We start from the raw sequence: 12,050 nt of genomic DNA, 5'->3' as shown, positions 1-12,050 counted from the left end.
GTGTCGCTTCCGTTCTAGGACCCCGCTGTGAGCTTTTCCTGCAAGCAAGCTTTAATCCGAGTTCTGAGGCCAAGGAACAAGCGAAGACATGTGACGCTGCCGTCTTCCCCTCGAAGCAACACCCCAATGGGTAAAAAATAGTTCATGGCTAGTTCGGCAGTGCCGTGAGTTCAGCAGCCCCAGTAGGAGCCTAGATTGGCTGTCTGTGTGAACCCTTGAAATAGCCCTGCATCCTGCGTTGGGAAGAGAGCAGGTGGAAATTTGTCCAGGCTGGCTTTCCAGTGAGGGATCTGAGGAGTCTACCAGTGCGTGCATGTGTGTGTGTTGGGGGAGGGGTCCAAGAAACTGATTCAGTTCGTCTTCCCCCAGCAGAGGGGCCCTGCATTCTGCAGGCAGGCTTCAGATGGTACAGATCCGCGCTGCTAGTGCATTGAGGGGGGCTTCAGCTGGAGGAAGAAAGGAGTGAATGTTGGCCTTTGAATAAGAAAAATCCACTTGCTCAAAGAGCTCAGGGAAATCCATTTCCCCGCTTGCAGTCTTTTGACTAAAGGGAATGAAATGCATAGGCAACATCCGCTTCCATCCGTGGTGGAATGCTCCGCACGGCCCTTCCTGAGTTCGGATTTCGGAGTCCCAGCAAGAAGCTGGGCGTTTGTTTCTTCTTGCCGTTTTACAGCCCGATCCTCTCAGGCTGATATTTAAACATGGATCCACGTGCAATGTTCCGTGCTGTGGGAGTTTGTGGCAGAGCAGGGGTGAACACAGGGCCCCGTGGGTGGGATCCTGTCGCATGCTTGCGGGCCTTGGGTCCCAGCTCTTGTATTGCACAGCATGTTGCTATGGAACAGCTGTGTGTGGCTGTGCGTAAGCAACGCTTTTGTGGCCCAGGAGATAAGGACGATTACGATGACGACGATGCGGAAGACAAGATGCAAAGCTCCGGGATGGCCAACGGCGAGCACATCCGGCAGGAGAGCCAAGAGCAGAACGAGGTGGACCACGGGGACTTTGAGATGGTGGTGAGTCCTTCAGCGGAAAGAACAGTCAGCCCCCCCCCCTTGAGGGCAGCGGGGAGTTCTCCAAGGGCAGGAGGGCAGGAAGCAGTGGGCGTTCGTTCCTCCACTGGGCCTGAATTGTGGTCAGCTAAGGCCCACCCCCCTGCTTCCAACTCCTTGGGGCGGGTGAGGATCTTTTTTTTTTCATTCGTTGTTCCATCTTTTTTAAAAGAGATGTGAGGACCCGGGCAGCATAACAATCACAAGTTTATTGTAAGCGTTCAAAACAATAAGTGAGTTTTAATTATTAGTGCAACAGTGGAAGGTAGAAGCAGTAAAGGTGGTGCAAAGACAGTAACTGCCCTGATGCGACTAACTAAACGTTCCCTTCCTCTGATGTCAAAAGATTTACCACCCCCTTTGGGAGAAGGACCCTCCTTCCCCTCCTCCAGCTGCAGACTCTTTCCAGCCCAGCCTTTCCCTGTCTCTAGCTGGCCTTTTATTTCCTTCCTCCCAGGTCCCACCCCTCTAGCCTTCATTGGGCCAGTTTTCCCTCCTGAACTTCTGCCCATCCAATCAGAGGGACAGAAGGGATCCTGGAAAATGTAGGCCTGGTTACTACTCCGATACAGGGTTCCCTGGAACCTGTACATATATGAACATATGAAGCTGCCTTCTACTGAATCAGACCCCCCCCCCCCCGGTCCATCAAAGTCAGTCTTGTCTACTCAGACTGGCAGCGGCTCTCCAGGGTCTCAAGCTGAGGTTTTTCACACCTATTTGCCTGGACCCTTTTTAGTTGGAGATGCCGGGGATTGAACCTGGGACCTTCTGCTTACCAAGCAGATGCTCTACCACTGAGCCACCATCCCTCCCTGTGAACATATGAAGCTGCCTTCTACTGAATCAGACCCCCTTCGGTCTATCAAAGTCAGTATTGCCTATTCAGACTGGCAGCGGCTCTCCAGGGTCTCAAGCTGAGGTTTTTCATGCCTGTTTGCCTGGACCCTTTTTAGTTGGAGATGCCGGGGATTGAACCTGGGACCTTCCGCTTGCCAAGCAGATGCTCTACCACTGAGCCACCGTCCCTCTAGGCTGTACTAGACTTAGGATCTTGACAAGTGGTCACAGGTGGACCTGCATCGCCATGTTTCTAGAAGGAGCTGCCTTTGTTCCCCCTAGTCTGAGTCGATGGTGCTGGAGACGGCTGAGAACGTGAACAATGGCAACCCGTCCCCACTGGAAGCTCTTTTGGCCGGAGCCGAGGGGTTCCCTCCCATGCTGGACATTCCGCCAGATGCCGATGACGAAACTATGGTGGAGCTGGCCATTGCCCTGAGCCTGCAGCAGGACCAGCAAGGTAAGACGGTGGTGCAGCGCAGCATCTACTGTAGTGGGGGTGGTCCCTGATTCAAGGGTTGCCTTTAGCAAGCCACTCTTTCTCGCAAACACCGGCCCCGTATTTAGCCTGCCTTCCAGGCTTGCGGTAATCCTAAGCAACCTGATGATGTCGGAAGAGCTTTTGGCCCCCCGGGGGACGGGGGCGGCCCAGTGACACTGCTCTCCCTCTCTTTTAGGGAGCAGCAGCAGCGCCCTTGGCCTGCAGAGCCTGGGTTTGTCTGGCCAAGCGCCCAGCTCCTCCTCTCTCGACGCTGGGACACTTTCAGACACCACAGCATCAGGTAACTGTTCGCAGGAAAAAAGAAAAACCTCTTGGATGGCAAATGCAAAGCCACATGGGGGCGTCTTCTGTGGATGGGATGCCGCGTTTGAAAGTTGACCCCTGACAGGTGGGAGTTCTCTCGAGCAAAAGGCTTTCCTAGCCTGGCTGTCAGAGATCTTGCTCAGCAGAGATGCCTGAGATCGAACCTGAGCTTTCATGCATGCTCAGAAGCTGCCGTGCCCCCTAAGCTGCAGCCTCTGTCCTCCTCGTGCTTCTATCAGGCTTTCAAGACGGGGGGGTGGGGGGGTGGGGTGGATTCCAGCTAGCGGTCATCTCTTCCCCGAATCTGACGTTACCTGCTTTGGGATGTAACTGAATTGGGGGTGGGTCATCTGGTGGGTGGATAGATGGGTGGCAGGGAGACTTCTGGTGGCTTTTTCAGCACCTGATGGCTTTTTCAGCCAGAGAAAACTCCAGCAGCGGGGGGGGGCTTGCTTAAGCTGAAAGAACGAGTGTGCTGTGAGGGTGTTGTGGCTGCATCTAAATTTCAGCTTGCTCTGCGTTCACTTAGAGACCCATCAACAAATCACAACCTCTCTATCTCAGTTTTGTCTTGTGAGAATTGAAAGAGGGAGAGAGGGAAAGAGAGAATTGAAAGAGGACCCCACCGATGGACCTCCTGATGGCGCCTGGGTTTTTATTATTATTTTTTTGCCACTGTGTGACACAGAGTGTTGGACTGGATGGGCCATTGGCCTGATTTACCACCCTGGTTGGGCCATTGGCCTGATCCAACATGGCTTCTCTTATGTTCTTAGGTGCTTCCTGTATCATTCTCTCCACCTCCCTACCAGTTCCATTGAATGATCTCTCTGATTAGATTTCAGACAGGAAAGCAGGGGGCTTCTCAGCTCTCCAGAGCCTGGAAAGGTGGTTCTTTTGTAAGCTGCCTTCCTGCCTGATTTCCCGGGTCAATTTTTGCTCAATGCCAAGAAGAACTCAAGCCTGCAACTTGCAGAACTTTGGGAGAGCAAACCGTTTTGCACCTGCTCTCATTGCTGCGTTGTGTAATTTACTGTAGTCCCGGGGGGAAAGAGTGAGAAGTTAGATGAGCTGCTGACATTTCAAACCTCCCCTCCCCCCCAGCACAGTATTGCTCAGTCCCCTCCCTCTCGACCAATGCAGATATTTCTGCAGGAGCTCCTTTGCATATTAGGCCACACACCCCTGATGTAGCCAGTCTAGCTAGAGCTTACAAAAAAAGAACCCTGTAAGCTCTTGGAGGATTGGCTACACCAGGGTGTGTGTGGCCTAATATGCAAAGGAGCTTGTGCTAGAATTCCACCCTTGCTGACATCACTTTCAAGGGTATCTTTTCAGCTGTTAAACCCCCCCCCCCCCCAACCCTATATTCTGACTATATTGAAATGACTTGCTCTCATTGCTGCGTTGTGTAATTTACTGTAGTCCCGGGGGGAAAGAGTGAGAAGTTAGATGGTGTGATTCAGTGGCTAGAGGGTCGCTGTTGACCAGGGAAGCCCACAGTCATATGCTCTGCTCAGCCGTTCAGTGTCTTACGCTATTTTGAGCCAGTCCTTCTCAGTAGTCCTGAGCTACTTCACAGGCAAAATGAGGGGGAGAAGACAATTTGCACCATTTTCAGTTCTTTGGAGGAAAGATGGGATAAAAACCACATCAGTAAATATATCAAGAAACCAATGAGCTCTTCCGTCATGGCAATTTGTTGGTTTGGGGCAAGCCCTTGAAATTTTTTGCCCTTTTCAGTAGCTTCCTATGAATTATTTGCCACATTCTTTTCTGTCCTTTGTTATACATTCAGCTTTTGTGGCACAGTGGGCTGTTGCTGGAGCTGCCCTTAAATGTTTGCCCCTGAAATCAGAGAATGGAAGTCCAAAGAGTTAGATAAGAGAAGCCAAAGGAAGGAAGGCATCGAAGCCTTCTTGCGGCCATTCCCGTGCTGGAGTTATTCAAAGGCTGTGTTTTTACTTGTAACAGCTCTCCTTACTCTCTCAGCTCCAGCCTCGGACGATGAAGGCAGCACGGCAGCAACGGACGGCTCCACCCTCCGGACTTCCCCAGCTGACCACGGCGGCAGCGTGGGTTCCGAGAGCGGCGGCAGCGCGGTGGATTCCGTAGCGGGAGAACACAGCGGTAATACCCAGCCTTCTTTGGCTGCCCCAGCTGTCTGTCGCTTCCTGGGGCCCTGCGGCAGAAGGAAGCGTGGCTTGTCTCAGGAGGCCCTCCTGCCCAGCGTCCAGGGTTTACTTGGGTGGCCTTTGAAAAGGGACCCAGGCGGGGCTTCTCTGTGGCTCTCGTGCTGCTCACTGTCCAGAGCAGGGGGGCTGGATTCAGGACTGCCAAGACGGAAGGGGGAGGGGAGTGCAGAAGTCCAGGGGCCAGGCAAGGTGCTGCCGGGGATGGCAGCAGCATATTTATTCGGGGGGGGGGGTGGCAGCACGCGTGCATCTTTGTTTAGTGGCTGAGCAGCCCTGCTGGGAACGGTGGTGGGAAATGGTGGTGGGAAAGTCACAGCGGACTTCCAGCAACCTTGTAGGGTTTTCCCTGTTCCCCGCTCCTCCTCCACGTGCAGCTGCTGGAGTGTGACCTTGGGTCAGTCATCACTCTCTCAGAGCTGTTCCGCTCAAGAGCAGTTTCTGTCGGAGCTCTCTCAGCCCCACCTACCTCACAGGGTGCTTGTTGCGGGGAGGGGGAGGAGATTGGAAGCCACTCTGAGACTCCCGAGTGAAGAGTGGGGGTATAAACCCAATCTCCTCCTCCTCCTTTACAGCGAACGGGTGGTTTGCCCTTGCCTGCCTCTGTGTAGCGGCCCTGGACTCCCTTGGTGACCCCCCACCAAGTCCTGACTGGGGCAGACCCTGCTGAGCTTCTGAGAGCTGATGGGATCAGGCTGGCCTGGGCCATCCAGTCCCTCTCTGAATGGGGGGGGGGGCATGCCCCTGAGTCTTATCCCTGCTCGTGCTCAGGGGTGCTCATGGGCCCGTTCTCCCCCGCCCTGGTTTCTCTTCAGTTTCTGGCCGCAGCAGTGCCTATGGGGACACGACCGCAGAAGGCCATCCTGCTGGGCCGGGGAGTGTCAGTTCCAGCACGGGTGCCATCAGCACCACCACAGGACAGCAAGAGGGCGAAGGCTCAGAAGGCGAGGGCGAAGGGGAAGCCGAAGGAGATGTCCATGCCAGCAACAGGTGGGGCCTTGAGTCTTTCCCCTTGCTTGTTCCTGCCTGCCTGGACTGAACCTTTTTATTTCTTTATTTTGCCATCTTCTGGGCACGGAGCGAGTGTCCCTGGGAGTGTGTAGTGGGGAGGTATTTGTGAGTTTCTGGCACTGTGCACGTTGTTGGTCTAGATGAACCTGGAGATCCCTTCCAAGTCTAGGATGCTGTGGTTCGTTCCCAGCTACTGACGAACAGCTTCAGATGGACTGAGCCACTGGGGGAAATTTTCTGTCTTTGCCCTGAGTTTGGAAATGGAAAGTGGATTCTCTGCTTCCTAAAAAAGCCTTCTGTGTTTTGAGGGCAGCGTTCTGCACCTCCTGTCCCCCCGGCTGCAGCACCAGGATGAAAGAGGGTGTCTTGCCCGGGGGACCCCCTGGCTGCACTCGGGGCAGGGGCAGGAGATCTGTTCAAGGTGTTGGCTGACTCCGTCTTTGCGCTCTGTTCCCTCGTGCAACAAGCCCTTGTGGGAGGCTGAGGAAGCTGCAGCCTCAATAAACAGTCCCGGTGCAGCTGGCATGGGGAGAGGGGGGGGGTGCGCGTTGTGTTCCTTCTGGGTCCTGCAAGGAAGGGTGAGGGAAAGAGCGTCATTTGGCTTCTAGGCCAAGCTTCCCATAGGCCTGGGGTGTTTCTCTTGGCACTCATCTTTGCTGGTCTTCTCCACTTCTTAGATTGCATATGGTCCGTTTGATGCTGCTGGAGAGGCTGCTGCAGAACCTTCCCCAGCTGCGAAACGTGGGCGGAGTGCGTGCCATCCCATACATGCAGGTAGCTAGAGTGGCACTTGGGTCTCTGTCGCGAGAGTCGCTGCCCAGGAATGTGTGTGCGCGTGCTCTCCCCCTCCCCCCTTTCCCAGTTCGCTTGTGGAGCCCATGCTGGTTTTCTCTCAATGCGGAGGCTTTTGGTGTCTTGCTGAGCTGTGGAGTTTTCATTACTGTAGCCCTTCTCACACGTGACACTGTTTCCTGTCCATTGATGGGAGGTAGCTGGCACCTCTTGGATCACATGCCACCCCCTCCTCCTTGTGAGATACTTCTCCCTCCTTTTGTTTGTTTTTGTCTTCCTCCGTGGTGGTCTTCTTGCAGAGTTGGTTGTTAACTGTGATCGTAAAACTCTAGACCCAGGGGCATAGAGTGCTAATCATGATTTACTGTAAGAAGGAAAAGGGAGGAGAATCTGTGGCAGGGGACGGAGAGAGTTTCTCACTTGAGCCTCAGACTCTCTCAGCCCTCCCAGCTTTTTAGCCATGGCAAGATTTTTTAATGCTAAGGGTCTGTGTTTGAAGGTGCACAGCCTCAGTGGCTAGATTCTTTAGAAAAGAATCTCTGGTTTTACTTTTTTTTTACAATACTTCTAAGAACATAAGAGAAGCCATGTTGGATCAGGCCAGTGGCCCATCCAGTCCAACACTCTATGTCACATAAGAACATAAGAGAAGCCATGTTGGATCAGGCCAATGGCCCATCCAGTCCAACACTCTGTGTCACACAGTGGCCAAAAATTTTATATATATATATATATATATATATATATATATATATATATATATATATATACATACATACATACACACATACATACATATATATACACACTGATGGACCTCTGCTCCATATTTTTATCTAACCCCCTCTTGAAGCTGGCTATGCTTGTAGCCGCCGCCACCTCCTGTGGCAGTGAATTCCACATGTTAATCACCCTTTGGGTGAAGAAGTACTTCCTTTTATCCGTTTTAACCTGACTGCTCAGCAATTTCATCGAATGCCCACAAGTTCTTGTATTGTGAGAAAGGGAGAAAAGTACTTCTTTCTCTACTTTCTCCATCCCATGCATTATCTTGTAAACCTCTATCATGTCACCCTGCAGTCGAAGTTTCTCCAAGCTAAAGAGCCCCAAACGTTGCAACCTTTTTTCATAGGGAAAATATTCCAACCCTTGAATCATTCTAGTTGCCCTTTTCTGCACTTTTTCCAATGCTGTAATATCTTTTTTGAGGTGCGGTGATCAAAATTGTACACAGTACTCCAAATGAGACCGCACCATCGATTTCTAAGTTGCTTTCTAAAAATGTGGGGGGTAAAAAAAGCCACTTAAATACGATTTCCAAGATAAACTTAGATGTTAGAAAAGAAGAGAAAAGAGCATCAAGGATGTCAGGATCGAGAACTAGGAAATCTCATGGCAGGGGCATAGGAGAGTTGGCACATTCTGACGGCCGCTGGACCATAGGGCCGCAGCTACTGCACCTGAAGTTTGCCTTAATATTATCCTGGCCGAAAAGCTTCCTGAAGTTTCTGCCCTGGTCTCGTCCCTGCTGTTTCCTGGCTTCATGGCCTGCGAATGCCTGTGTTCCCCAGGTGATCCTGATGCTCACAACAGACCTGGATGGTGAGGATGAAAAGGACAAGGGCGCTCTGGATAACCTCCTTGCTCAGCTCATTGCAGAACTCTGCATGGATAAGAAGGTGAGGCTTTTGCCTGCGTGACTAGAACACCCCCTGTGGCTTGTCTTGGTGGAGTGCTTGAGGCCCACTGGTTAGTGAGTTTTGAGGTTTCAGAGTGGAGGTCTGGTGTTTTTATCCCCTTCTTCTCAGGGCTATATGAATTTCACTGTAAAAATAAAATCCTGCATTGAAACAATCTAGATGCTGCAGCAAAGGAGAGTTGATTTAGGGAACTGGGCAGTGTAGCAGAACTTCCGTTTCACATAATGCGCACTTTTTCTCTTACTCTGCATAAAGTTAGCTGTGGAGAGAAGGGGGCTGAGTGGGGCAAGTGCAAGCAGTTTCACCAATCTTGCTTTTATTGGATGTTGACTGCTACTGGTTACCATTTTTAATTTTTTTAGTTTTGTTACATGTGTTAACTTCTTGTAAGCCACTTTGGACATTTCTTTATGGCAAAGTGGGATATAAACCTTTTAATGAATAGTGTGGGGTGAGGCTGGCCACCTGGCAGCCTGCGTGCCAAGTCTGTCCTTGGAGCTTTGTGGCAGGAAACGGCTTCCTCTCATGAGTTAAGAACATAAGAGAAGCCCTGTTGGATCAGGCCGACGGCCCATCCAGTCCAACACTCTGTGTCACACAGGCCAAAAAACCCAGGTGCCATCAGATCCATCAGTGGGGCCAGGACACTAGAAGTCCTCCCACTGTGCCCCCTTGCAAGCACCAAGAATGTAGAGCATCACTGCCCCAGACGTAAGAGAAGCCATGTTGGATCAGGCCAATGGCCCCTCCAGTTCAACACTTTGTGTCACACAGTGGCCAAAAAACCAGGAGGTCCACCAGGACGCTAGAGTTCCTGCAGGAGCCACTAAGGGGCCTCTAGGTGTTCACTTCAGCACGCAGGTTCTCGGTGTTTGTGCTAGAAGGGGCAGATCTGGTTCTGTTTGAGGGCAACTGGCTTCTTTCTCCCCTCCCCCAGGACGTGTCCAAGAAGAACGAACGTTGTGCCCTGAACGAAGTCCACTTGGTGATCATGAGGCTCCTAAGCGTCTTCATGTCCCGAACGAAGTCCGGATCCAAGTCTTCCATTTGTGAGGTATTGTGAGGTGCCCTTGTGAGGAAAAGCTCATCACCCATGACGGAGTATGTGTGTGTGGAGGGGTATGCTTAAACGCTGAGCACAAGAGGCAGACTTTTTCTGTTCGGCCCAGCTTTTGAGGAGACCTTGAAACAGAACAGACAGATTTGGACTCCTCGGACCACTGCGCTCAGGAGGAGAATCGAGCAGAAGAGGCATCAGTGGGTGTGTTGAAAGGGAAACTAGCTAGTATATAGAGCAGAGCTCATGGTACGCTAATGGTTAAAACATTAGACTGGACTTCAAATGTATTTATTTGTCAGATTTCTATCCCGCCCTCCCCCGACAGGCTCAGGGCGGCTAACAACAGTTAGCAGTTTACATTAGCAGTTTACAAACGTATTAAAATTAGATCTATAAAAACATTTCCATATATATTAAAAATCCGAGATGGCAAGCTTCTGTTTTCCATTACATTAATTCAGTGAGATTGTCGATGCTGAAGGTAACAGCCACCTCCCCCTAACCGTTAAAGGCGAGTTTGAAAAGTTCAGTCTTACAGGCCCTGCGGAACTGTGGCAGGTCCCGCAGGGCCTTGATGTTTTGGAGGACGGCATTCCACAAAGTGGGGGCTATTACCGAGAAGGCTCTGGCTCTAGTGCTGGTCAATCGAGCTTCTTTCGGTCCAGGGCTCTTAAGGAGATTTTGAGACCCTGAGCGTAGTGCTCTCTGGGGTACGTATGAGGAAAGGCGGTCCCAAAGGTTGACAGGTCCCAGGCCATATAGGGCTTTAAAGGTTATAACCAGCACCTTGAAGCGAATCTGGAACGCCACAGGCAACCAATGTAACGGTTTCGGCACAGGTTGAATGTGCTCCCGTACAGGTAGCTCCATTAACAACCTGGCTGCTGCGTTTTGCACCAGTTGCAGCCTCCGAAGTTGAGTCAAGGGCAGTCCCATGTAGAGGGCGTTACAGTAGTCTATTCTCGAGGTGACCGATGCATGGATCACTGTTGCCAAGTCGTCGTGCTCCAGGTACGGAACCAACTGCCTTATCTGCCTAAGATGGTAGAATGCGGATTTGGCAGTGGCTGCTACCTGGGCCTCCATTGTCAGCGAAGGCTCCAGGAGCACCCGCAAGCTCTTGACCTTCGACGCTGGCGCTAAGAGCTTCCCATCAAAGGCCAGCCAGGGGATTTCCCTACCCAGGCACAGGACCTCTGTCTTCGCTGGGTTCAATTTCAGTTGACTCTGCCTGAGCCATTTCACTGAAGCTTGCAATGCCAGGTCCAGATCTTCCGGGGCGCAACTGGACTGGCCTCCCAACAATAGATAGAGCCAGTGGGCCAGCTGTGAAGCTCCCTGGCCGATCTCGAAGCAGTCGTCATCCAGCCTACCAAAGGTGAAGAAAAGAGAAACTACAAGCTGCCCTTTGCTCCCAGGCTCTGGATTGCTCCTCCTCCTTCAGCAGCCAGGGGAGCTGCTCCCCTGGAACTGGCCCAAGTCCTGCTCTTGCAGCTGCCCCCAACACGCCACTCCCAGAAGGCCCCCCCCCGCCCTTTCTCTCCTCTCAGCCCCGTTATCAGTAACGAGTCAAAACAGGGAGCGTGGGAGGGATTTGCAGACCCACCGACTGGGAAGCCGAGGCGGCTGCAGCAGCAACATCTAGAAGTGGCTAAGAGGATTCCGCTGATATTCGTTGCTAAAAGGTGCAGTAACAGAGCAGCCCTTTTTAAAGGAGGGAAGTCGGCAAGCCCGTGTAGAGGGAAGGAGATTAATAACAAAAGCGCAGAGGTTAAAAATAGATCCTGAACTGCATCGAATGTTAATGAGCTTATGAGCTCGAGGGTTTGTTTGGATTTGCCAGGGTGGCTTTAATAGCTTTATTTACAGCAGCTTTTTACCAGCCTTTTGTTGTGTATCTCTGGGATGGGGGGGGGGGATATCAAAGCCAAGGGGGGTCTGCCTTCAAGATTGCAGGTGTGAGACGTTTCCCTACTCAGGTAGGGCTGTGGCCGGCACTTTCAGTCAGAGCCCTTTGAACACCAGAGCTGGCCAGGATCCAGAGAAACAAATGGGGATTGCAACTTTCTTTAAGGAGGGGAAATAAGGCGTGTGGGCTGAGAGATCTCTCTCCTTTGCTAATCCCCAGCTCCGTGCCCCCTGGCACGTGTGTCGACGGGAGATTAGACTCAAGAGGCGATTTGGGGGTTTGCGTCTCTCCTCCCCCCCCCCTTTTTTTTTACTAGGCACTTGTTCAAAAGCATCTCTTGCTAAACACTTTGTCACTTGATATACTCTCATTGAAAAAAAAATTAACTGCAAACTTCCAGTTTGCTTGTCAAACTTGGCTTGTTAATGAGTTCTGGGTGGCTACTGTAGCCATGAAATTAAAAGACGTTTGCTCCTTGGGAGGACAGCTATGGTGAACCTGGGCAGTATAATAAAAAGTAGAGACATCACCCTGCCAACAAAAGTCCATATAGTCAAAGCAATGGTATTCCCAGTAGTGATGTATGGCTATGAGAGCTGGACCATAAGGAAGGCCGAGCGCAGAATAGATGCTCTTGAGCTGTGGTGCTGGAGAATACTCTTGAGAGTCCCTTGGACTGCAAGGAG

General features: G+C 51.7%; 1 protein-coding gene across 1 annotated transcript in view; it reads left to right on the top strand.

Moving 5' to 3' along the window:
• The window catches only part of UBR4 (ubiquitin protein ligase E3 component n-recognin 4), a 148,850-nt gene that overhangs the window by 72,589 nt on the left and 64,211 nt on the right, over positions 1-12,050 (top strand). Inside the window, 9 exon segments of the mRNA XM_060259383.1 lie at positions 19-130; positions 889-1,019; positions 2,178-2,355; positions 2,573-2,677; positions 4,693-4,830; positions 5,708-5,882; positions 6,581-6,677; positions 8,267-8,374; positions 9,333-9,449. Coding sequence (XP_060115366.1) covers positions 19-130; positions 889-1,019; positions 2,178-2,355; positions 2,573-2,677; positions 4,693-4,830; positions 5,708-5,882; positions 6,581-6,677; positions 8,267-8,374; positions 9,333-9,449 — 1,161 coding nt within the window.

Source organism: Heteronotia binoei, chromosome 18 (assembly GCF_032191835.1).
Source record: "Heteronotia binoei isolate CCM8104 ecotype False Entrance Well chromosome 18, APGP_CSIRO_Hbin_v1, whole genome shotgun sequence".
Lineage (NCBI taxonomy): Eukaryota > Metazoa > Chordata > Lepidosauria > Squamata > Gekkonidae > Heteronotia > Heteronotia binoei.
The sequence above is the reverse complement of the archived record's forward strand: the minus strand, read 5'-3'. Positions and strand labels throughout refer to the sequence as shown.